This window comes from Nymphalis io, chromosome 2 (genome assembly GCF_905147045.1).
Source record: "Nymphalis io chromosome 2, ilAglIoxx1.1, whole genome shotgun sequence".
Taxonomy (NCBI): Eukaryota; Metazoa; Arthropoda; class Insecta; order Lepidoptera; family Nymphalidae; genus Nymphalis; species Nymphalis io.
In genome coordinates, this window is record NC_065889.1 from 8,485,875 (window position 1) to 8,510,794 (window position 24,920).

General features: G+C 32.6%; 3 protein-coding genes across 8 annotated transcripts in view; 2 read left to right on the forward strand and 1 right to left on the reverse strand.

Annotated features, from left to right (window-relative positions):
- Positions 1 to 9,891, forward strand: part of LOC126778761 (zinc finger protein 704) — a 46,089-nt gene extending 36,198 nt beyond the window's left edge. The window contains exons 5-8 of the mRNA XM_050502382.1: positions 1,592 to 1,689; positions 2,633 to 2,785; positions 3,011 to 3,098; positions 3,376 to 9,891. Of these exons, the coding sequence (XP_050358339.1) occupies positions 1,592 to 1,689; positions 2,633 to 2,785; positions 3,011 to 3,098; positions 3,376 to 3,537 (501 nt within the window). The 3' untranslated portion in view covers positions 3,538 to 9,891. The remainder of the gene's footprint in view (positions 1 to 1,591; positions 1,690 to 2,632; positions 2,786 to 3,010; positions 3,099 to 3,375) is intronic.
- An 863-nt stretch (positions 9,892 to 10,754) lies between these two features.
- Positions 10,755 to 22,775, forward strand: LOC126778690 (probable serine incorporator). Of its 6 annotated transcripts, XM_050502312.1 has the most exons (12): positions 10,755 to 10,955; positions 12,746 to 12,910; positions 13,307 to 13,395; positions 14,148 to 14,243; positions 14,919 to 15,097; positions 15,733 to 15,848; positions 15,934 to 16,152; positions 16,349 to 16,372; positions 17,593 to 17,728; positions 18,399 to 18,425; positions 19,509 to 19,653; positions 22,323 to 22,775. In XM_050502312.1, the coding sequence occupies exons 1-12, from the start codon at positions 10,920 to 10,922 to the stop codon at positions 22,453 to 22,455; spliced, it is 1,365 nt and encodes a 454-aa protein (XP_050358269.1). In that variant the 5' UTR covers positions 10,755 to 10,919; the 3' UTR covers positions 22,456 to 22,775. The 6 variants fall into 6 exon arrangements, with proteins under 6 accessions (XP_050358269.1, XP_050358276.1, XP_050358290.1 ...); XM_050502319.1 differs by lacking the exon at positions 18,399 to 18,425 and having other exon boundaries at positions 19,494 to 19,653; XM_050502333.1 differs by lacking the exon at positions 18,399 to 18,425.
- Positions 22,774 to 24,609, reverse strand: LOC126778771 (O-glucosyltransferase rumi homolog). The gene is made up of 6 exons (XM_050502409.1): positions 24,421 to 24,609; positions 24,153 to 24,337; positions 23,858 to 24,046; positions 23,648 to 23,778; positions 23,417 to 23,564; positions 22,774 to 23,235 (listed from the first exon to the last, which is right to left on the reverse strand). Exons 1-6 carry the CDS (start codon positions 24,542 to 24,544, stop codon positions 22,816 to 22,818), a joined length of 1,197 nt encoding a protein of 398 aa, XP_050358366.1. The 5' UTR covers positions 24,545 to 24,609; the 3' UTR covers positions 22,774 to 22,815.
- Positions 24,610 to 24,920: the final 311 nt, after the last annotated feature.

Below are 24,920 nucleotides of genomic sequence, written 5' to 3' on the forward strand. Positions count from 1 at the left end.
ATACATTAAAGTTTTTTAAAATCGATAGGCTGTGCCTAAAATTTATTAAACTTCGGCACATTTATACAAGCATCTCTTTGTATTGCGTAATACAATGACTTATTATAAACAAGGTTTGCATAAGACTTACATATGAGTTATAATAATAATAAGAACTATTTTATATTTGGCCCTTATTTTTTATTATTAACTGACCATTCCAAATGAAGTTGTTGGATAAAAAGTAGTTGTTGAATCTATTATTTAATACGTAATATAAATTTTTATCTCCGATATGATACAGGCTTAGAAATAATTAGAACTATACTATTATTTAAAAAATTAAAAAGAAACAAAGGAGTTGCAACCTTCATAGAACACCCTTGGCCGTGGTGTTGCGACCTAGATGGAGGCCCCGCAGACCGCCTCCCTCCCCTGACCTGACCTAGTTCTAAATGCACTTGATATAGCCTCAGTTCCCCGGCGTGGGGCGACGGTGCCACTCCGCACGAGCACCCTAATTTCGCGTCCCTGACACAAAGGTGCTTCTGCAATATCGCTAACTACATCAATAAATTCCATGTAGTTATATTATCAGGAGCCGTTTTTTTAAGATGTAGCTTATTTACCAATAATTCAATTACACAAAGAATTGTTTTACTAAAACCAATGTAATCACAAAATTTTTGAAGAGAAGCATCTGTTTGCATTGCAACAAGTTTGAACTGGTCGATTACAAGTGGCATTGAATCGAAGGTCGCATCTGAAATCTTTGGCAAAGTGTGCTAGTATCTACGCTCTTGCCTCGTGTCGCTATCATTAAACAATGTTCTTAACTCTTCAGTCATAAATTATATTTATTACTCACCTCGCAAATCACGTTGCTATACAGCCCCGTGTACTGACACCAGACCTGTACACTGGGTAATTGTTTTCGCTTTGTACTAGCCTACAGCTACTCGTATGCAGTCTCGTAGGTGACGTTACATTAAATGTCAATGTATCATAAATTCATTGCCAATGTTTTATAGAAAGGTTCTGAGATTTATACTGCAGCGATTTTATGACATATAAAATCGAATTTATGGAAATACGAAAGTAAAATAGCATTTAAAATTACATTTATAAAAGAGACTAAAATTTAGTTCATTTTGACATTTATGACATGCATCGTTAGGACTTGTGTTAGTCGCGATATCGGTCGGGTGTGGCTGCCGACGGCCAGCGCTGCACACAGCGTAGGGAGTGCGGCGTTGCGACATCGACAAGGCCGCGACCTAGAGCCGTTTCCGCGCGATATTTTATAAGCTCAATTTAACACTGTTTCTTCTATTATATATAATTTCCATAATAATCGTCAGAATGCTACATGAATTTTTATCCTTTAAAATAGATAGAACACCAAATTTTCTTAACGATATAAGTTTTGAAAAGTTATAAATTAGATTAAATTATTCTACAGTATGCTCTACTTTCTATTTACAACTATCATATTAGTATAATACAGCAATATTGAAAATAAAATTTACGATTTCAATTGAAAAAATTTTACATGAATGTATAATTTTAATCATAATCTTTAAATATATGATATATGATTTTTTTGTTTCAGATCAATAGCGTTGTATTCGAATGCACTTGGAGAGGTTGCGGCTATATCACCAACACGTGTTCCTCCATCGAAGCGCACATCAGACAAACCCATTTAGGGTATGAAGTCATTCAATCCTGCACTTATACAGTTATTGATATATATTATCTCAGTGATAACCTTGAACTTTAAACTTCAAGTAACTAATGCATACTCGTGCATTGCATACAGGCACTAACAGTTGCCAACACAATTTGCATTTAGCAGATTGTTCTTACATAATACATTACATCTAACGTTCTGATTTAAATCAATACTTCAGTAAAATATGAATTGTATATTTCAAAAATATTTCATCATTGTAAAAATTCGGTTTATCTGTTAATATTGTCTTTTCGTTAGTTAAGTCATGTTTATTGGATTAGATCTTAAAAAGTCAATGAAATTTTAAATGATTCAAAATAGAATAAATATCAGATAAATAGCCATTTATGGGTGCTGCCAAAACTGAAGGTATAATATGCGATGTTGAAAGGCCGGCCCTTACTGACCCGGAAGCATCGAGGCTTCGCGACAAGGTTGCCCGCTACATGCCTAGCTCTCTCAAGCTTGTTACGCACAAGGTCACTGCGCGCCTTCTTACATAACACTGCCCTGCTGCTACAGTTTTAATACCGATAACATCTATAAGTAGTTCTTTTAATACATTCTCGACCCTGGCTTTAAAACTGGGAAAGATTTCCTTAATAACTTTTACATCTATACTTATATTGAATACTATGTAATTACTTGATTAAGATGGCAGGCGAGATTTTATATGAATTGAATCTACAACTACTAATAATCTACTCGTTTAAAAAAATCAGTAACTATTATGACGTCTCGAATTATAAATAAGCTATTTCCAATGCTAAGGCCATTACATTTTGAATATTCATCTGTCATTCTGCTTAAGCACGTGTGGTATGGATTAAAAAAAATGGAATTATATAATTTATATTGACATGTTAGTTTTTCGTGTGTTTCCAATTGCTATTTTTAATTAACTAATATTCATTTTAGGCCAAAGAAAGAAGGCGAGAGCGATCATGAAGAAGAATTTTACTACAATGAAGTGGCTGCACCCGCACCGCCGCCCACACTCTCCCACCGAGACATGTGCCGGCCGCCACACGAAGATCCCGACTACCAGCGACAGCTCGTCGGATCCTACAGGTGCGCCCACTACATCAAGACCTTAGCCCATTTTTAACATGCCATGAATACAAATAGAGCTAAATTACTGTTCTTTGTCTGTACGAAAGGTTATCTAGACTTTAGAATATAATAATCTTTTTTTATTATTATGCCCAAAGCGATTTATACAATACTAAACCTATACGCAAAAAACAAATAACATATAATGGTTAATATGTTATTATAAAAACAATCTTGTTTTAGGCAAGGACTATTGTCAACGATGCAGAACGGATCAGCGAGACCCATAAGCATTCCTGTAACGCATTCCTGGTCAAGCTCACACTCACCGGTAAGTGTGTAGTAAAAATAGTGTATATATAAAAAATCATTTTTCATAATGTAGTATCGGTATATAAAGCAAAATATTTGTAACAGCCCATATATTTAATGTGTGGTAATATTTCATCTGCCACATGCAGGTGTTTCCTTCAACGCGGCGCATAAGATGAATTATAAACACAAATTACGTGCTTTATCCGCTAGACGAGACGGTCTATAAAACACGTAATCTTATAGATGATTCGATGATTATAAATATCGACATTTATAATCGAATAATATTTCAGAAACACTTAAAGATCTCCGGAGTTAGCAGCTCACCAGGCAGCCCTGGCAGACGTCCTCGCTCGGACAACAAAAAGTGCCGCAAGGTTTACGGTATGGACCAACGTGACCTCTGGTGTACTCAATGCAAATGGAAGAAAGCGTGTACACGCTTTGGCGATTAGCGTTTGCGCCGCTCGCTCGCCTCTACGCGTGCTATGATGACAAACTAACGTTTGTGTCGTGAAAGGTTCCAAACGTTTCATTACAAAATAAGCAACATTCACTGCCTCGGAGTCGTATGAAGATATTAAGTATTTCTCATGGGTGAGACTATTCCGTGTGCGGGACGTGATGATATAGACTAAGCAAAGGAAATATATTGAGTTTTTTATTTAATATAAACTTATACGGAGTAAATATATTATAATGTTTAAGGGAGACATATTTTTTCTCGAAGAATGTGACTCGTATTTTGACTGCAAAATAAATGGACATTGCCCACGTATTTTTGTAGCGCAGTAGATTTGCCTTTACTGCGACACGCATACGAAATCTGTGTGTTGCTCTCGGTCGGAGACTGTGAATATTAGGTTTAAGGATATAGTTAAGGTTAGACTGAAATAATGCATAGCAGTGTGAAAACCATTGTTATATCAAACGAACGTGTCTTATATTTTTAAGTTAAAATTATCTCTGTTTACTAATCGACTTTAACTTATTTATATTGATATTGGACCAAAACACGAAATAGTGTCATTAAAAAATCCTTAATGAAAAAATAAGATACAATAATACATTTCAATACATATTCTTATATCCATTTTTAAACCCATTTGAGAATGATATTTTCTATTAACTAAATAAAATGAACCATCTAACACTACTTCAAACACGAAGCGTTTATCCATAAAATGAGCAATAAGAATTTATTGAGGGTTTCGTAAGTGAATTATCAAGTATAACAGTGAAGTCAGTGAATCCGTCCACGTCTTCAAAAGTGCTTTTGTTAAGTACCTTCAGCCTACAGTCAGGGAGTAACAATGTTTTCACGCTGCTTTCGCTCTTACTGCGCAGCCATGCGCTATACTAAGTCGACTCGGTTAAAAAGCATTCCAGTCGCAATAAACTTCAGTGATGGTTATCACTAATTATATGTTTTGACTGAATTAATATAAAATAATGAATAAAACATATAGTAATATGAACTAGCGCCGTAAGTTATCTCAGATTCGACTAAAAGACTACACAAATTTAGAGTTAAATTTTTATGAACATATCTGTATCGTATATATTGTTGGTCCTATCTGAACAAGGAGACAATACTCAATGTGTCCTGAGTGCGCGTGCGCCGTTTATCTGCGCTATCATTGCCGGTGTTACGATCTGTGAATGCAGGTTATGTATGTAAAATACTGCATACCTATGTCTAGGCTATGACAATTTGAAAAGTGTTTAAACGAGAGGGTGACTTCACTCAGGTGAAGTTCAATATCGTGATTGTCTACGCAACTAACGAGAAACAGAACAAGAAGTTGTGATACCTATACAATGTTGTATTCTAAGTTAAATCATAAATACCAACTAAAAGCAATGACGCCCCGTAACGTGTACGCATATTTTATAAAAAAAATATATCGAAAATGGCTAAATCGCTGCTCCAGAGCATGATCGAAAAAAAAAAAATGATATCAGATTTCAGATCACTCGGAGTTCCATCTCGAAGACAAAAAATGTGATAAAATAAGAAAACAAGACAAGATAAGTAAGTAAAGGCGATTGCGAGATGCAATATTATTTGTTAAGTATTATTATATAATTATATTTGTAAATAGATATTGAGAATTATATTTAATATATTCTATAAATTATAAGTAATTTTCGGATATGTACATAAATTAAAGTGATATTGCTGTTTACTGTTACTTAATGTGATCGTGAAGCTGAATATTTTGTACGAAATAGTTATCACTTTATATTGTTCTTTAACATAACAGATCATAATTACTATAGGTATCTATTAATATCGTAACATAAACATTATAGCGCGGTATTTCAAAGTCCCATTGCAAATAAAACCTAAAATTTAAATGGTGTGAAAACTATAAGGTTAACATCATTGCGAGAATAGATTCGTTTGTGCCAATTAATAACATTATTAGTTCAAATGTTTATTGTGAAAGATTTTATATCCATTAGGATTCTGAAATGGCTATTTTTCGTAACCTTACAGACTTTAATCGAAATATTTTCTCTTGACGATATAAAATATAAACTATTTATATCACAAATTATTTCATAATAATACCTACAGAGATTTTTAAATTTAAAAAAGTATACATATCGCATTGCTTTATAAATTCAGATCTGAATTAATTGCAAAGAATAAACACAAAGTCAAATGCTAAGCTACTGAAATTTATTGATTATAATTTGATTATAATGTAGTACACTTAAAAATAGTTTTTATTACAATTCTAATCGCAGCAGGATACTATTTATAATACACAAAAAAAATCTAAAACTTTCTTTTAATAAAATTTACGGAAATTTTCTGTAAAATATACATATTTACAAATTTGCAGTCGCTAATTATGTATAATAAAATGCTTATTTTTTTCACATTAGGTACATTATCACTCTACTAATCAATATAATATAAACCTTACTGCCTGTTTTACCTCGTGGCTAGCGTATAAGGCTAATTGGTCTGACGCCTGAACTCTTTTAGGGAAGTATTAGAAAGCACTCATGTTAGTTTGCGCAAACACTTGATCGCTACAATAATATGTCATGTCCATTGGCCGATGTGTGACATCAGCAATCATCATCAATAAAAACATCCTTAGCAAAACAATTCCTGTGTCAAATACAAATTCGTTAAAACTAGATACAAAAGATCGACCATGTGTGCAAAACCGTCCTTGTCAATGAAAAGAACCTAAAACGTAGAAGGCAATCCGTCTATTTATCATTAAACTAATCCATAACTAAATCTCAACTCAGCTCAGACGCGCACCACCATTTAAGAAATTACAAATCGGTCTTGGATAATACGTTAAATTGCCTGAATAATTCACTTTGCACAATTCCGTTTTTTCTTGCCAATCCTAAACTTCAAAAACAAAAAGTAAAAACGTAATACGTATAAATATATAGTAATTTTTAACTTTGTTCAACTTTTCTTGCATTGTAACATATATATAAACAAGGTGTACCTGCATATATTACCAAATACATATATTATGTATAATAGTAATTCATTGCAATAATGGTTGTGATAATAAATCATCTAAATGTCGTTGTTAGCAATGACATCAGAATTTTAATTTGACGAAACTCCGCGCTCATGAAACCAAATGATCACTTTAGAATAAGGCAACAACTCAGCTAGCGATTTGACAACTGCCATATTGTAAGGATATAGTTGTAATTGCGTTTTAAGTGTAATAATAATTATTATTAATGATATTTTAAGTTGAAGTCATAATGTAGTATTTAATAATTTTAAGTACAATGAAATTGAATTACCTACAAAGAGGTAAATTCATTTTACTGATACTAAATTTTAACGAAATAATCAAGAGTTTCCACAAATCACGCCTTTTTTTAAATTCTTTTGTATTTGTTGATCCAAATTTGCTCTTGCATTTTACTCAACATTTGTATCAGAACTCTTATTTATCGAATCTTATTTACCTTCTTTTTCGAATACAGTGATGATCGGCATAACTCATAGAAAGGCTACTAGATTAAAAAACTATACATACTTAAGTGATTTTAATTTTTCATAATATATAGTTCTAATCTCCAACTTTATCAAAAATTTATTTAACAAATAATTATTTAAAATCCCTACACCAAGTGGTGCTGAATATAATTGCTTGGTTATTTAAAATGCAGATCTCAATTTATTTTGAAGCTATTAGACGTATGTACATAAAATATATATTAGTTCTATTTTGTTTCTAAATAAATAAGAAAAGTATTTTTAATTAATTTAGATAAAGACAATTTTATTTTATTTTCTAAGCTATGTGTAAATAAATTTACGTACCTATTAATTTATTTAGCCAAAATTTTGCTCAATATTGTATACACTCAACACCAAAGTCATAATAATAAAAAAAATACTTATACTATCACGTCAGTACAAAGAACGCATAATTACACTGAAATGTTATCCCGTTTCGATACTTCACGTCATGTGTTAACAAGTTGTTTTGTATAATAAAACATGATACACGCTGATACAGAAATCTAGTAAAACAAGTAGCGGCGATAATAGTAGGTAAATAAAATTATTCATCACAGAAAGTAGCGTGTAAAGTGTAGGACTCTCCTACACTAAATATTCTTATTTCAGTGTTAGGGTGACGAGCCCTAGTCCCATCTAAGTCTATATTTCGTAATGTTTTAGCTTTGAACTGGATTGCGTGTCTATGGTTTTTTATTACATAAAAGAGTGTATTTAAATTATTTCTAAGTAAATTAATTTTGTTTACGATGTGCTAAGAAGTATATTTATCACTTGATTTTGCATCCGTCTATATTAAACAATTTTAGTTTAAGTTATAGATAATTATTATTTTATTACAATTGTAAATCCAATATTGTACTTAGCGTATTACCTTTTTATCAAATACAAAATGAGATGTATTTACAAATTTGCTACAAATTTCGATATGGTTTTGTCCGTTTTATAGTATATAACATGGACATAGTAATTTCCGAATATTGCGAGCCTGAATTTTGGTCCTATCATTAACATTTAAAACAACTCCTAAAAACCATTATCCATTTATTTTATATTTCATGTTTTGTAATCCTGTATGCCATTGCTAAAATAATCTCAAGTTTATAAAATGGTTTATCTTTTCAATTTACAGTATAAATATTTCTGACTATATTCTTGTCCTTATCAGTGTTCTAACGTACCTTTATATTGACGGGAGTAAGTTTAGCAATATAATTCGCCATTTTAGAATAGCTAATTGAATTACATTGTATAAATAGAAAGTGTGGATAAACTGTTTATGGTACCGGTCTCAATTAATTGTGTTTTAACTGTATACCGAAATTATTATGATAATAAAACCTACTTAAATAGGTTATGTAGGTTGCATATTATATGGAATTATGGCAATATTATTTCATTTCACCCTTTGCTATAAATATGTAGTTATTTTATAATGATTTAGTTATAATTATATCCAACTTACATGTATGTGTAGATTTAAATATAAAAATGCTTATGTATATTTCAAAAACACCAATATAAATAAAATTTTATGTGGGCAATAAAATTTTACGAAAATATGTCTCCTGAGAAGTTCATACTGTAAGAAGCACTTTGTGTAAAAAATGTATTTGGACATGAGGACCATGCGCATTAGTTAATTTAACGGCAGACCATATTATTGGTAAAAAGTTTCTATAAAACTATGATAACTACTGTTTCTCTATACTAAGACTATGCGATGGTGTTCTGCCATTCCAGCATGATATTAAAGGGATTTATTTGTTGAATATTTGTTTATATATCGTTGTGTTTAATTTATTTGGATTACTGTACTTTTCGATCACTAGTAACAACAGGTTCATCGTTTAGATTTAGTTCATTGCCTCTGACTTGGTGATATGCACATTTCTCTCAATGCTAGCATATCGTCGACACATCGGTTTCATGGTTACCATTAGTTTTAAGAATAATGTTATGATCAATCAAAGGGTATTGTTTGATGTTATACTTCGTACGGATATGTAGGCATATTTCCACGTTGTCAATATCACAGCAGTTTTTACCGATACTGTCAGCTTATATATATCTAGATTAATATATTTTTGATTATTTATCAATTGCGCATATAATTCAATAATACGCAAATATATTTTTAATTATCATGTAACACATAAAATTAAAGGGAATAAGGAAAGGTAGAAACTAGCTGGCAGTTGATCTACTGTGATATTAATAATTCTATTTATTAATCTTCTAGATTATTATTTATAACTTAATGTTGAATGTGAGCGTGTATATTTACAGAGATCGTGTTAGTGTAAGGCAATGTTATTTTATACTGTACCTAATGCGAAAGGTCCAGAATGTGTTCCAAATTATTGATTTTAGAATTATAGATATTATATTGAAATGTTTTTGTTAATAATTCTTAATTAAATTGTTTATGAAGTTTCGTATAAATATTGTAATAAACACAATAAGAAGCGTAAATATTATGATTGTGTACATCACATATATAAACGTTTTGTAAACTTATCAAATAGTGCGCTCAGAGCTCTCTATAAAACTAAAATAAATTCAAATGTTATTTTGTTTAATTGTTATGTGTGTTCCATCTGCATCACTTGACTGTGAGATATTAGCTACCTACTCATGAAAACGAATGTAACGCAGTTAAAAAGGAAATTTAATGGAAGTGTTAATCTTCCTCAAATAGACTAATTTGTCTAAATTATTATACCTCAATTAATTTTAGAATAAATTTATGTCTTGAAAAAATATATAACAGTTATTAGTACCTCTGTAGCATTATTTCGCAATCCTGCTTTCAGATATCTTAAGTATCTGCGTCTATATATTTTTCAATACCTTGACATAAATCTTTCATGTCGATTACCTACTTCTGCGATTGAATATATTGTATGGAACAACTCTCGACCTTATATTTATTTGATCATGTTAATAATTGATATAAATTTACAAATATAAAATTTAGATTAAATAAAATTGTTTTAATATTTCCCTTGATCAAATCCATAATATACATAACATACTTTTAAAAAATGTTTTCGTCCTAAATACATGTTAGGAACTACTTAAATGAAAGCATATCATAAAAACTCCAGAAGTTAACTTTACTAGCAGCCATTGAACAGTTCCGCCATCCATTTTCTGGCATAATCACCATACTTGCTGGATGATTTAAAATGATTGCGTTGTTGCAGTGCTTGCGACTTTTTTTTGAAAATAAGTATGCGCTCCGACAAATAGGCCCCCTGATGGTAAATGATCACCATCGCCCATAGGCTGGTGCTTAAAGAAATAATAGCCATCCCATAAAACGACAATGTGCTTTGGAAACTAAAATGTTGTGTCCTATACCTACTTACCCAAACGAGCATAAAGCTGTACCACCAAGTATACGCCATTTAAAATGAACGAGCAGGAATAAGATAGAAAATCTAATATCGTAATGCATTCTCGCAGCGTATAGCTTGTTAAAACAATATCTATGTTTGTGTTAACAAAACAGTACATCCATTCAAACAAAAACCAACCTAGCGAGAGTGTCGTATGACTTTATTTCAAAATATAAATTATTGATTTAAATAGCAACATTAGCATCATCACATAAACAATCTGGACGTCAATGTCAGAGTTGTCAATTTTCAGTTTCCAGTCATATTTATAAAATTGCATTCATCCAGTATCTAGTACCTACCTTCTCAAACTATTAGTCATGATTCTTGATTTTTAACCAATTTGTTTTTAATCATTGAGTTTTAAATAAAAACTGAGTTTTAGAATTGTTGCTTCTAATTTGCAATGGGTGCCGTATTAGGACTTTGTTCAGCGGCTCAGGTAAGACAAATCAATAATTCTTTGTCAATTAAAAGATTATGAACATTTGATTTGAAGGTTTGCTTGGAAGGTTTCTAGTTTCCTTAAGAAGTTTCCGCAAGAATATAAATAATCAATATCATTACGTCTTTCAAGTGTTCGTACGCACAAGAATCAAATTTTTAAAAAATAAAAAGCTATGAACTTAATATCTATTGATGTTAACATGTTTTGACGAATGTCTTACCACACAGCCATATAATTATATACATATTGGCTTAATAATACAAACAAAGAAACTTACTTTTAATATATACAAACATAATAAGACCTTTATTATGTTAATAATAATTACGAATTTCTTTTTCGCACTGCTGAAAATTCTCCTATATGTTATGTTGAATAAGTAATTTTATAATTTTAAAAGTTACTTATTGTAGTTATTTGAGAAGCCGAGATGGCCTAGTGGTTAGAACCCTGTGCATGTGTGTGAATCTTAACCTATGATCGTGGGTTCAAACTAGACTTGCGCAAACTATGTCATTAAGAAAAAAAGAGAGATATATATCTTTTCGCTCTGTTGTACATTTGTTTACTTCATCCTGTTCTCACTCTGAGCAAGATATAAAAGAGTGAAATATACCTCAGAGCGAAAAGATATATATCTCTCTTTTTTTCTCAATGACATAGTTTGCGCAAGTCTAGTTTGAACCCAAGATCATAGGTTAAGATTCACGCGTTCTAACCACTAGGCCATCTCGGCTTCTCAAATAATTACAATAAGTAATACTATAACTACAGTAAGTAAAGGGAGTGCGGTCTATTGAGGTATCTTTAATTGACTTGCATACAAAAATAAGCAACAAAGTACGGTCCAGCCACGTAGAAAAGTTTAGGCTCTGGAATGTCATCTGTCGGCTAGTTTCAGCAACGTCCCAGCAGTGGGACATTAACAGGCTGTTACTGTACTGTTACTGTAGTTATTTGCATTATTTATTTTAAAAATTATATAAACTAAATTAAAATGTAACTTGTATGTAGTATCTTTGTTAATTGCATACCTTAGCTGTATAATTTAAAAAACATTTACTGTAAAATTATATAAAAATAAAATATATTTTTGTTGTATTCTAGGTAAAATAGAGTTCGGGGGTTTTCGATATTAGATTTGTATTTAACAATACTCCTACTGTTCTGCCATTGAACTCCTGTTATAGTTCAAATATATTTTAGATTATTTCAACTCTAACCTTTTATCTTTAACCTACGCAAATACTAATTTAATTTGATAAGTCATTTTGTCTGAACCTCTGATAATGAGTCATTAAGTGATAGTTTTATAATTTATTTCCTAAAAAAGAAATTTCCTTTTTTTCTAGTTAGTCTTCAACTAAAATTGAAAAGGTTATTGAACATTTCTTACAGTAAAAATGACAGTTTAGAATCTAAAGGTCACACACATAATGATATATATAAATAGGTAAGAAGACTCGCAAATGGGCCACCTGATGGTAAATGGTCACCACTAACATAGACATTGATGCTGTAAGAAATATTAACATTCCATACATTGCCAATGGGCAACCAACTTTGGGAATAAGATCCTATGTAAGGGACATAGTGTGTCAGTGCCTGTAGTTACACTGCCTCACTCACACTTACAATCCGAACATAATAATACAAATTATTGCTGTTTGGCACTAGAATATATGACAAGTGGTTGTTACCTGAATATACGGGCTTGCAGAAAACCATACCACGATGTAAATTCATATTAAAAATGTCCTTACTTAATTTTTTTTTCTTTCCAGTTGGCATGCTGCTGTGGTAGTGCTGCATGCTCTTTGTGCTGCTCAGCGTGTCCATCATGCGCCAATTCCACTTCCACACGCCTCATGTACACCCTGATGCTGCTATTAGTAATGGTGGTAGCATGTGTAACACTTGCACCAGGATTGCATGAACAAATGAAAAAGGTATTTTAGTTTTAAACTTTTGAACTGAGCTTCACTCGGTTCTTATAAAAAGAAAGAAAAAAAAAATTGTTTGTGTAAAAAAATTATTTCCTGGAATGATGCTTAGTTTATAAACTTACATAGCAAACCTTATCTAAATACAAAATTTTAGTCAAATGCTTTAAGCCATATCCGAGTAACACTAAACAATTTATATAAATGTATACAACATTTTTCGGTTTAATATTAAAAGAGATATAGGAGACATAGCAATACCCATTTTTCTTCACTTTTATATCAATAAAGATCATCCATCAAAATAATATTATTTTAGGTAAAATAGCTATAGCAGCTAAAATAGAATATGAATAATTGTTGTAAGTTATATAGATGTTAATCTTCTAAGTATTATTTCAGGTACCATTTTGTGAAAATTCAACTGGAATAGTTCCAGGGAATTTTAAAGTTGATTGTGATCAAGCTGTTGGTTACTTGGCAGTATACAGGTATATTCTAAATTATTATTGTTATTTTTTCTTTTACATATGAAAACAAATTTATTTATGTGGTTACATATTCTTATACATAAGATTTTTTATTACAATTTTTTTCCTTATATTTAAATATTTTCTTTATATAGTAGGTAGGAGAAGGGTCATTTGATGGAAAGTGATCATAATCACAATGATCACAATTTGATGGAAAGTGATCACCATTAGACCTTGGCTCTCAAGCATTATGAGGAATATTAACCATAACTTAACCTAACATCACAGTTATACCACAAGTCAGTGTTGAATGCATCAATAACTTTGGGAGCTATACTGTGCCTGTAGTAACTCTGGGTCACTCACTCTTCAAACCAGAACGCAACAATACTAAATATTGTTTTGTTTTGTATTGCTTGGTGGTAGAATTTGTGCTGTGTGGGAACACTCTACAGTACCAAACTACCCCGAGGCTTACACAAAGTAGCACTAAGTAAAATATTAATATATGAATATCTCTAGGTCACTTTGCTAGATTTATATGATATATATTTTTTACTATTAATTGTAATGTATCCTTAATTATATGTCCTTTAGGACAACTTCTGATCAATTTTTTATTAGAATAAAAAAAAATACCTTAATACTAATTAATATTACATAATTATATAAGTCAATATTGATTTTGACTAATCAATACACTAAATTTATGAGTTTATTATGCATATCTTATTGAAATTGTATATTATAACAAAACAATATTCTTTCAGGATTTGTTTTGCAGCATGTCTCTTTTTCGTTCTCATGGCTTTGATAATGATTGGAGTGAAATCATCAAAGGATCCCAGAGCTGGTATACAAAATGGGTAATTACCGCTTTGATTTTTATTTTTATGTATCAGGCAAAATACACATTTATATTTGACAGCCTTGTTGGTATAGTGGCTCTATAGATATAAGGCCGCAAAGTCCCAAGGTGTTGGGTTCAAAGCCCAGGTCAAGTCAAAGAGTCTCAGTAGCAGCCTAGAGTCTGAATGTTGGAAATGTGTCCACTCGCATGCCTCGGAAAGCACTTAAAGCCGTTTGAACCTGCGCCTGAACTCTTTCCGGTCGTTTCGGATCGCTGATCCCTCGGTATAGGAGAGTGAGAGAGTGCATCTGAGTTTGTGCACATAATATGCTGTTTGTAGTGGATTCTTTCTTTATTTATTATTCTTGAGATTGGTTGTAAAGTTAGTAGACTAACAACCTATAAATATCATACTATTCAGCAAATGTATCGTTCTCTCAAGAAGAATGTTTGGAGCTAATTCCATCACCCTACTCCAATGTGAACAGCGAATGCACATTTGGTCAATGGTTTCCTAGACCACCAAAAGCTTGAAATGACCCATAAAAGTATAAAACCAAATGAGGCACATGAAAGTCAATGCCGCTTGTCCGGATTTCCACGATCTCCGTTAAAAATTCACGTGTCGCATCTAATGGACCAAAAATAATACTTAAAAATAAATATATTAATAGAATAATAATGTTTCAAGGTTTTGGGGAATCAAATACTTGGTTGTTATTGGAGGTATCATCGGTGCTTTCTTCATACCTGAAGGACAGTTTGCTTCAACCTGGATGGTGTTTGGTATGATAGGAGGCTTCTGTTTCATTGTCATCCAACTAATATTGATTATAGACTTTGCACACTCATGGGCTGAAAAATGGGTTTGTAAGTATATGTTTTATTCTAATTATTAGTAAATAAGTAACAGCCTGTGTATGTCCCACTACTGGGCTAAAGCCTCCTCTCCGTTTTGAGGAGGTTTGGAGCTTATTCCACCAAGCTGCTACAATGCGGGTTGGTGGAATATACATGTGACAGAATTTCAGTGAAATTAGACACATGCAGGTTTCCTCACGATGTTTTCCTTCACCGTCAAGCACAAGATAAAATATAAACACAAATTATTAAGCACATGAAAAATCAGTGGTGCTTGCCCGGGTTTAAACCCACGATCATCGATTAAGATTCACGCATTTTAACCACTAGGCCATCTCGGCTTTTTCACAGGATTAATTATTAACACAAATTAAGCATATAAAAATTTCTGTGGTGCATGCCCAGGTTTGAACCCACGATCATCGGTTAAGATTCACGTGTTCTAACCGCTAGGCCATCTCGGCTTTTTCACGAGATTCATTATTAACACAAATTAAGCATATGAAAATTTCATCGGTGCATGCCCGGGTTTGAACCCACGATCATCGGTTAAGATTCACGTGTTCTAACCACTGTTTCGGCTTGTAATTAATAACTGATATTAATTTATTATCCATGTAATTATTTATTTTACACTTTTATAGCCAACTATGAAGAATCGCAATCACGTGGCTGGTACTCGGCGCTGTTGTTGGCCATGCTATCATGTTATGCTCTCACACTTACTGGCATAGTTCTTCTCTATGTTTACTATACTAAGGTATGATTATTTTTATAAATATATTAAGAAAAATATATTGTAGGTCTTGTATTGATGTGATAATTGTTAATATTTTATATTATAGCCGGATGGATGTGATCTGTCCAAGTTCTTCATTTCTTTCAACCTCATCCTGGTGGTGATTGCGAGCGCTATATCTATCTTGCCTTCAGTGCAAGAATATCAACCGCGCTCCGGTCTTTTGCAATCCGCAGTAGTTTCACTTTACGTGATGTACCTCACCTGGTCAGCGCTGTCCAACTCTGCTGGTGAATGTAATGCCAGCATTTCTACCACGAACGAGGTATGCTATGAACATTATTCTTTCATAAAAATTGGAAATATTAATAAAATGTATTTATCAATGTTTTGGTTAAAACTAACTGTGTATCTATTAAAAATATGTATATATTATGTACTTATTTTTCACAAATAAAATGAAAAATAAATAATATTTTATTAGAATGTATTTTATATTATATTTACTGACGCACAACCAGGAGACTAAAGAAGATATTTACTGGGTACGTATATATCGTGGCGACATCATTGAATCCTGCTTGAAACCATTTGAAACCATTCTCACGTTTTACATAAACTTCTCACGTTTATATTTAATTATATTTTATAATTATTTTATGAGTGTGCAAAATTTTTCGATCGAAATATAAAGTGCTTAGCATCAAAATAAAAACATTTATATAATCAGCATTTAAGTTTAATATTAAATTTTAGTAGATATATTTTTTAATAAACGGTACACGATATAACGCTGTTCATTTATATATGTTTGTTTGTTCATATTTTTAATCGATTGAATGCATGAAGTTTTGTAAGTAGTCGCTTGTGATGTTTCTCGTTTTTATAAACATTTTCTTTTGTAACATAAATATGTCATTCGATGAGCGAATTGTTTGTTTCTTTTAATATCAAGTATTGTATCGTTTTGAATCAACTATAGTTTTACACTTTTTATTCATCTATTGTACTTTAATATAATTCTGTGACCCTATAAATTTTTATTTATCAATTTATATTATTGTAAGGAAGAACATTTATTATTGTTAATTTTATTTTTTTACAAAAAATTAAAGTAGGTTTTATTGTTAAAAATTAAATAGCGAATATATAGTAGAATAGGTATTAGATGTGTAAGAATATTTATTACATACACCATATGAAATGAAATAAAACATCCATATACCCTTGAAAGATATAGAATATCTATTGAAATTATATCTATATAAATATTGGATAAATAGTAGATGTAATAGAATCATCATCCTAATATCATTATTTAAATTAATCTTTGAAATTGTATGCAAAAATAATTTTATTTGGAACAAATAATTTCAACTTTCGAATAACTTTGTTCTTTTTTTTTTGCTGACGTTATTCAGTTACGTTTAATATAACATCTATTGAAATTTTATGGATAGTTCATGTGAGAAAACGTTTATTTTTTCCGTTTTGTTGTTTGTTAATAGTAAATCTATTGAAATCCTTTCCTAATAACACTGTTTAATTACTTCAAAATATCTACTAAAGGAGATTGTTCACTTTATATATTAACGCAAATAAAATTACATATCAGTTTTTTTTTTCTGAACTTGTTGTTCACGTCAAGCCCAAAATGGATAATCTCTTTATATAAATAAACCTCGCTGTGTTTTATACATTTCAATTTATTTTATTGTTATATTTATTTTTTATTTGATTGTTTAGCTTATTTATTTTTCCACAGTCATCCTTCGACAAGCAATCTATCATCGGTCTTGTTATATGGGTATGCAGCGTTCTGTACTCTTGTGTGAGAACAGCTTCTTCTTCCTCGAAGATTACTATGTCGGACCATATTCTTGCAAAGGAAGGCAGTGGAGGTAATTATAAATCAATACAAATGAATATCAATAATTTTTTTTTTATATATATACAATGACATATAAGTAAAATTATTTGAAATAAAACCATTTGTTTTACCGATTTCAAATAGCATGTATATAATCCGCGCGTTATGAGAATGGGATGGAACTTTTGTCAAAGTATAATATCAAAAGTGTCAGTTCGGAGCAAGGGAGCGTTAGCAAAAAAAAATCTAAACATAAAAATAATTGTTCGACTATGTCAAACTCAAAAGGGTAATAGCATATGAGCCGATTTCGCTGTTTAGATATTTATGTAGGTGATTACGTATGTTCAACTACAGGAAATATTTCGTATAAATAAATGTATGTATTTCTACTTGTTATTCTAATCAATTTCTTATCACTAATATAATTGTACAACTATAAACATCTCTAAAATAATGCAGTAGCAAATAATGAGCGAAAATTCACACTATCAAACAAGTAATAATTTTCTCGCGTCATCGATGCGTATTTGTTGACGCTACCACTATCAGGCGGACCATGTCTTAGTTCAAAAAGTGGCATTTTAATCTCAACGCGTGCGGATTATATCTAAATTTATGTATATATTATTAAAATTTAATATAAAATACTAACTCATGATACACTCCCTGGGAACATAACGCGGTGCAACGCGACGCAGGCCAAGGAGGGCTCATTGCTAACGAAGGTAAAGTTATACGTACCCAATAGATAGATTGTGTCAAGTCTAACCAGGGTATCATTAGTATTGGATTGGTTAAGGATGTCTATTTCGCTTTTTAAAACATCAATAGAATTGCTAATTAAGACAATAAAAAATTGCTATTTTAATATTAATTAATATGCCTTGCTTTATCATTTTGTTATACTATTCAGAGTTGCTACAAACTTTGAAAAAATCTTTCAATTTAATTAAATCTGTAAAAGTACTGGGATAGGAAAGTTTATTATATGTAATTTAAAAAAATACTATTATTACTAAAGTATTGTAAGTAAAATATATATAATACAAAAATATATCAACGAAATATCTAGAATGTATATCGTTAACTATGAATTGGCGTGTAAACCAAATATTTGTAATTTAACATATTGTGATCTGTTCATAATAAATTATTATTTGTATCATTCATATGATACATGATAATTTTTAAGTATATATAACTCCAAATTTCCAGGAGAAAATCATGAATATTTTACTAATAATGTGGCAACTCTGAATAGTCATAATTCATTAGACAACCATAATCATGAAGTGTTTCACATAAATATGAAATTAATTAAAATACAGACGAAGGAGGTTCTTCTGCTTATTAATAAATATCCTTCGAATTTCATATCAATATTACAATTAACACGTAACTTGGGATTAAATTACGGTATGGAGTTGCCTATACTACAAAATGTTATATTTAATCATAAAACTTGATGTTAGTTTTAAAGATAAATGTACTCGTTAACCCGCATATCGAGTGAAACTCGTTCTATTAATTGAAAAAGCCCATATATGCCTTATTATACAATAATAAATAATATTTATAGTAAGATTTCTTTGAATAAATGTGTAGATTGATGTTTTGTACTACATATCCACATGATGGTGAGAGGTATCAATGCGCTCGTATATTTACTTATCATTTAAACCAAAATCATTAGACTTTAAAAAGTGCCCGTCGCGAGTAGCGTAAGCTTGTCAGCATGGTCTGCTTACCAAAGAAAGCTAATAGTTGCATGTCGGTACGCTCACTGAGCGCAGGTTATGATTCTATAGAAGGCGACGGTGGGGAGGCGGGGCGGGAGGAGACCAAGGTGTTCGATAACGAGGGGGACGATGTAGCCTACTCCTGGACGTTCTTCCACGTCGTGTTCGCACTCGCCAGCTTGTATATCATGATGACACTGACCAATTGGTACAAGTACGTATGCTTGTTAAATTTGTCTTAGTACTCCTTATCTGCTTAACCTACAAGTTGTACGTGCTCCGTCAGTTTTATTCTTTGTTTGAAGTCAGAATTGTGAGTTGAGAATTTAAAACTCCAAAAAGTCATTGATCAAAAGTTGTACTTTATAAAATTTACGATTTTATTGGCTTAATTCATAAATTTTGTTAATTTGGTAACATGTCACGGAATATATATATTTTTTTTTTTTATATCGCCGGGAGGGCAAATGACTCTACTCCACCTGATGGTAAGTGATAGTAGAGTCCAAACGCGACGACGGCCAGTACAGACAGGAAAAACGTTCTGCACTAGCCGCCTTCGCCTTGCCGGCCCGCAAGATGCCTCTTCACGCCTCGTTTGAAGGAACCCGGGTTGTAAGAGGAGGGGAATACGTGAGCTGGTAAGGAATTCCATTTTTTGGAAGTGCGACAAAGAAAGGAGTTGCCAAATTTCTTTGTTCGCGATGGAATTGATGTCACAGTTAGGCGGTGACATCGAGAACCAGCTCGCGTGGACTTAAGAAGGAAGGGGGAAGCAAGAATTAGAGAGAATAATTCCTCAGAGCACTCGCCGTGATACAGTCGATAGAAAGCGCTCAGTGCTGCTATCTCACGACGCAATTGTAAAGGTTCAAGGGTGTTTGTGACCTTTACGTCGCCAATAATGCGTACGGCACGTCGCTGCAACCGGTCCAAGGCCTCAAGTAGGTACTTAGCGGAGCCATCCCAAAGGTGCGAGCAATATTCCACGCAAGACCGTACCTGTGTTTTGTACAGCAGGCACAGTTGTTGTGGCGTGAAAAAGCGCCGCACCTTGTTCAGAACTCCGAGTTTCCGTGAAGCTGTTTTTATAACAGCCTCGATGTAATCCCATGGACTAAGGTCGCAGCGAACGTCAATCCCCAGCATGGCGATTTTGCTTTGCATCACCAGCGGAGTACCACAGAGGGAGGGAAGAGGGGAAAATGTTGACTTTTTCGCCGTGAGAGCGCATACCTGTGTTTTCTTGGCATTAAACTCAACAAGATTATCAGAGCCCCATTTGGCGATGAGATCTAACGTCCTATCGAGTTCAATGACAAGATTCTCCCGCCTCTCCTCAGTTTCCGCCCGCCCAGCCACTGCGCGTCCGTGGTATCCACCATGCACTGTACTATCATCTGCATAGCAATGTATGTTCCCAAGGGAGAGCATATCATTGATATGCAAAAGAAAGAGTGTGGGAGATAGCACAGATCCCTGGGGGACCCCAGCATTCACTACATAGAATTGTGAAGCGCAACCATCTACTAAAACACGAAGGCTACGCTTGTGTAGGAAGCTGGCAATCCAGGTGCATAGCTGAGCAGGCAGACCATATGCCGGTAGCTTGGAGAGAAGACTTCTGTGCCAGACCCTGTCGAAAGCCTTGGAGATATCGAGGCTGACAGCCAACGATTCTCCATGCTTGTCGATAGCTTCACCCCAGAGGTGCGTTACGTACGCTAGAAGATCACCTGTGGACCGTTTTGGTCGAAACCCGTACTGACGATCATTAATTAGACAGTGATCTTCTAGGTAATGGATCAGTTGGTTGTTTAAAATCCGTTCCATCACCTTACAAAGTATTGAGGTGATAGCTATTGGCCGATAATTTGCCGGGTCAGACCGATCCCCTTTTTTGGGAACCGCTTGCACATTAGCTCTTCTCCAAGCCTCCGGCACACTTCCCGAAGAGAGAGAAAGTTGGAACAGGCGCGTTAACACAGGAGACAGCTCCGCTGCGCACTTCTTCAGCACTATGGCTGGTATTCCATCGGGACCGCTAGCTTTCCGTACATCAAGTGATTGCAGCTCCGCACGCACATCACGTTGCCTGATTTTAATGTCAGGCATCGTATGGCCACATGCAGGTATTGTAGGTGGCAGTGCACTACAATCATCGATGACGGAATTGTCGGCAAAGAGTTTAGCCAGGAGATCAGCTTGCTCTTGCGGACTGTGAGCTAGTGATCCGTCCGGATTTCTGAGCGGTGGCAGCGAAGGTTGGCAGAAATTGTTTTGCACAGACTTGGTCAGACGCCAGAAGCTACGGGAGCCCCTAGGATGCGAAACAAGGTCATGACCAATCTGTACAATGCGCTGTGCATCCGCTCTCGTGTATGCCTTTCTACAGGACTTGGAATTTTACAGGACATGGAATTTTGCAACTGCAGCGCCGTTTTAATGATTAAATATATAGATCTATACGGTTGGATGTCGGAAAATATGTAGTAAGCATATAATCGTTTGTGTTTATAATTCATCTCATCCTTAACGGTGAAGGAAAACATAGTGAGGAAACCTGCATGTGTCTAATTTCATTGAAATTCTGCCACATGTATATTCTACCAACCCGCATTGGAGCAGCGTGGTGGAAAAAGCTCCAAACCTTCTCCTCAAAGGGAGAGGAGGCCTTAGCCCAGCATAAATAGGCTGCTACTGTATACTGTACATAATCGTTATATGTACCTTAATAAAAAAAGCCATACTGCATTTACATTACAATATTTCTTATATGTTCGTCATATAGATTACATTCGAATAAGTCAAAATAAATATACGAAAATTGTATAAAAAATATATATTAAATAGAGATCAAGTAAATATTTTTTGTCCAACTAGCCCAAGTTCTCAGCTATCTAAGGAGAATGTGGCGTCGATGTGGATCAAGATCACGTCGTCGTGGCTGTGCGTTGGCCTCTACGTGTGGACCCTGGTCGCACCCGCCGTCTTTCCTGATCGTGACTTCAGTTAAGGACATATACCGCTATAACAAGTTATTGAGATTCACCCAGTAGATATAGATGTACCTTATTGCATATTATTATGGATCTCATCTTTTGAACTTAAGTTTCTTATCTCATGTAATTCTTCAAAATTGTATTCACTAGCATTGTATTAAAGTAATAAAAAAAAATCTAAAAAATTAAATACGAGATAATGCTTAAAAATGTTTGTCAACACCAGCAACTCTAAAATACAATGTATTTAATTAATTTCTTTAGTTTAAGTGAACTTATTAGTTTGTAGAAAAAATATTTTTTAATCCTTATGAAAACTGATAATGTAATAAAACTCATATTATTATTAAATTTTCTTTATACCTGTAAAGCCACTATATTTTCTTAAGATCATCATCCCTTGTGACAGTGTACTTTAAAAGTTTTGCATACTTTTTTAGTAGTCTTCTCCAGTAACATTTAACGTCTTTGTCTGTGAGATTATTCCATATATGTTCAAAGCCCCTTTCTGCTATTTCCTTAGCCACAGAATCATTATTTTTAAAATAATGTATTAATTTCATTATTTCCTCTTTACTTGCCTTTGGGCTAACTGGAACATAATGGACCCAAGGTTTTAAAGATGGATAAAAAAATTCTAACCAGTCATCCCCAACATGGAAGACTAATGATTTACATAAGAATAAATGCTTCAAACGAAAACTGGCTGCAACTCCTCTATAGTTAAACAGATATTTATATTTACAATGATTTTCAAAAGATACTTCTGAGGCTGGTGGGGCATGAAGTGTATCCTGAAAATAACAAATTTGAAATTTCAATGAAGTATATAGTTCATTGCCATTATCAAAGCAATTGTATTGCTTGATTGTGTATAGCTTTATCTTCAATGGAAGTGCAGATAGAATAATATTGTCAATATATGCTCAAATTTTAGTACTTTAATATTTGTGTTTAAAATAGTTTAAGACTTACAGCATCTGACTTCCAAGCTTGATTCTTAGTATACTGAGCATCTACTAAATCAGGATGTGATCTTGACAGTAAAATTAAGCTATCCCTTTCTTCACTAGTTCTGGATCCTCTAAAAAACACCTTTTCTGCTTTTTTCTCCCAAGACCATCTTAAATAGATAAGAAATAGCATTACAATATCTTAAAAATCTATAATAGAAATGGAAAAATTATCATTATAATTCCGTCTTACTCTTTAGCAGCTGTGGATATAGATACTCTATGTTTGTCCCAACGGCCAATACCTGTGGGGTATAACTGTATAGCCGGTCCACCTTCCCAAAAGCTCCAAGTTGGATACATGATATCATAATAATCTTTTGTCTATAAAGAAAACAACTATAGCTTTAGTAATAAAAATATTTCAAGAATTAATTATATCCTAAGAGAGTTAATTGTTAACCTTACTGAATGAAAATACTGGTGCCTTTTTATGCCCCCAAGCTCTGTTAATTTGTGGCCAATCTCTCGTATTAATTGCCAATTCTATATCGGGAAGCTTAGGTGCTAATATTTTAAGGTAATGTTCAATTCCTGCACATCGGGCTGGAAAGTGACAGTCTTTAGCCCGATACAATTTGCCATTTATAATCTGAAATTACAATAACAAATAATTATTTGGAACATTGAGAAAATTATTTTAATTAATATAAATTATCAAACATATATGTATAAGTATGAGTTAAAATAAAATATACCTGATATTTTGTGCCTTTAGCTTGAGCAAGATCAAACATTTCCTTTGTAATACCATTACTAAATGGTTCTAAATCTTTTTCTATTACATTCTTATGGCAACTACAATTTGTTCTCACACATGGATTAAATGCTTGTAATTCGGAATGTATTATATTGCTTATTTTGGAAGTCCAATTGTTGACTTCTGAAAAAATATAAAAGTAAGAACAAAATAATTTTAGTAAATTTTAGTGTTTTTTTGCATTTTCAGAAAAATAATATTAATACCTTCACTATATTTATTAAAATTTTCGCCGCATGTGTCTTCATTTAAACAAGATTCAATATTATTGTTACATCGAGCAAATATTATAATGTTAAAAATGAATGTTAAAAACTTAATATTAATCATTTTTTATTATTTACTATAAACAATGTAATAATAAAACACATCTAAACTATTGCAAAGTTCTTTAATCGAAATAACACGTTGAAAATCTAAATTTTAAAATTACACTTCAAATAAACAGTTAGGTACCTACTTATTACTTGTATCACTTGACAAATGACACTTGTTGGACAAGTGACAAATCACAATTATGTTACCATTGTTTGTTCTTAGTAATTTTAAAACTAATTCTTAACATTACATACTACTAGAAAAACAATAAAAAATATTCTTAACTAAATTTAATAAATCGACATAATTATAAATACAATCATACATTCTCAACGAAATTCGTTTTAAGGATAAGTGTATAAGAAAAGTAACGTGTATCTGCTTTAAA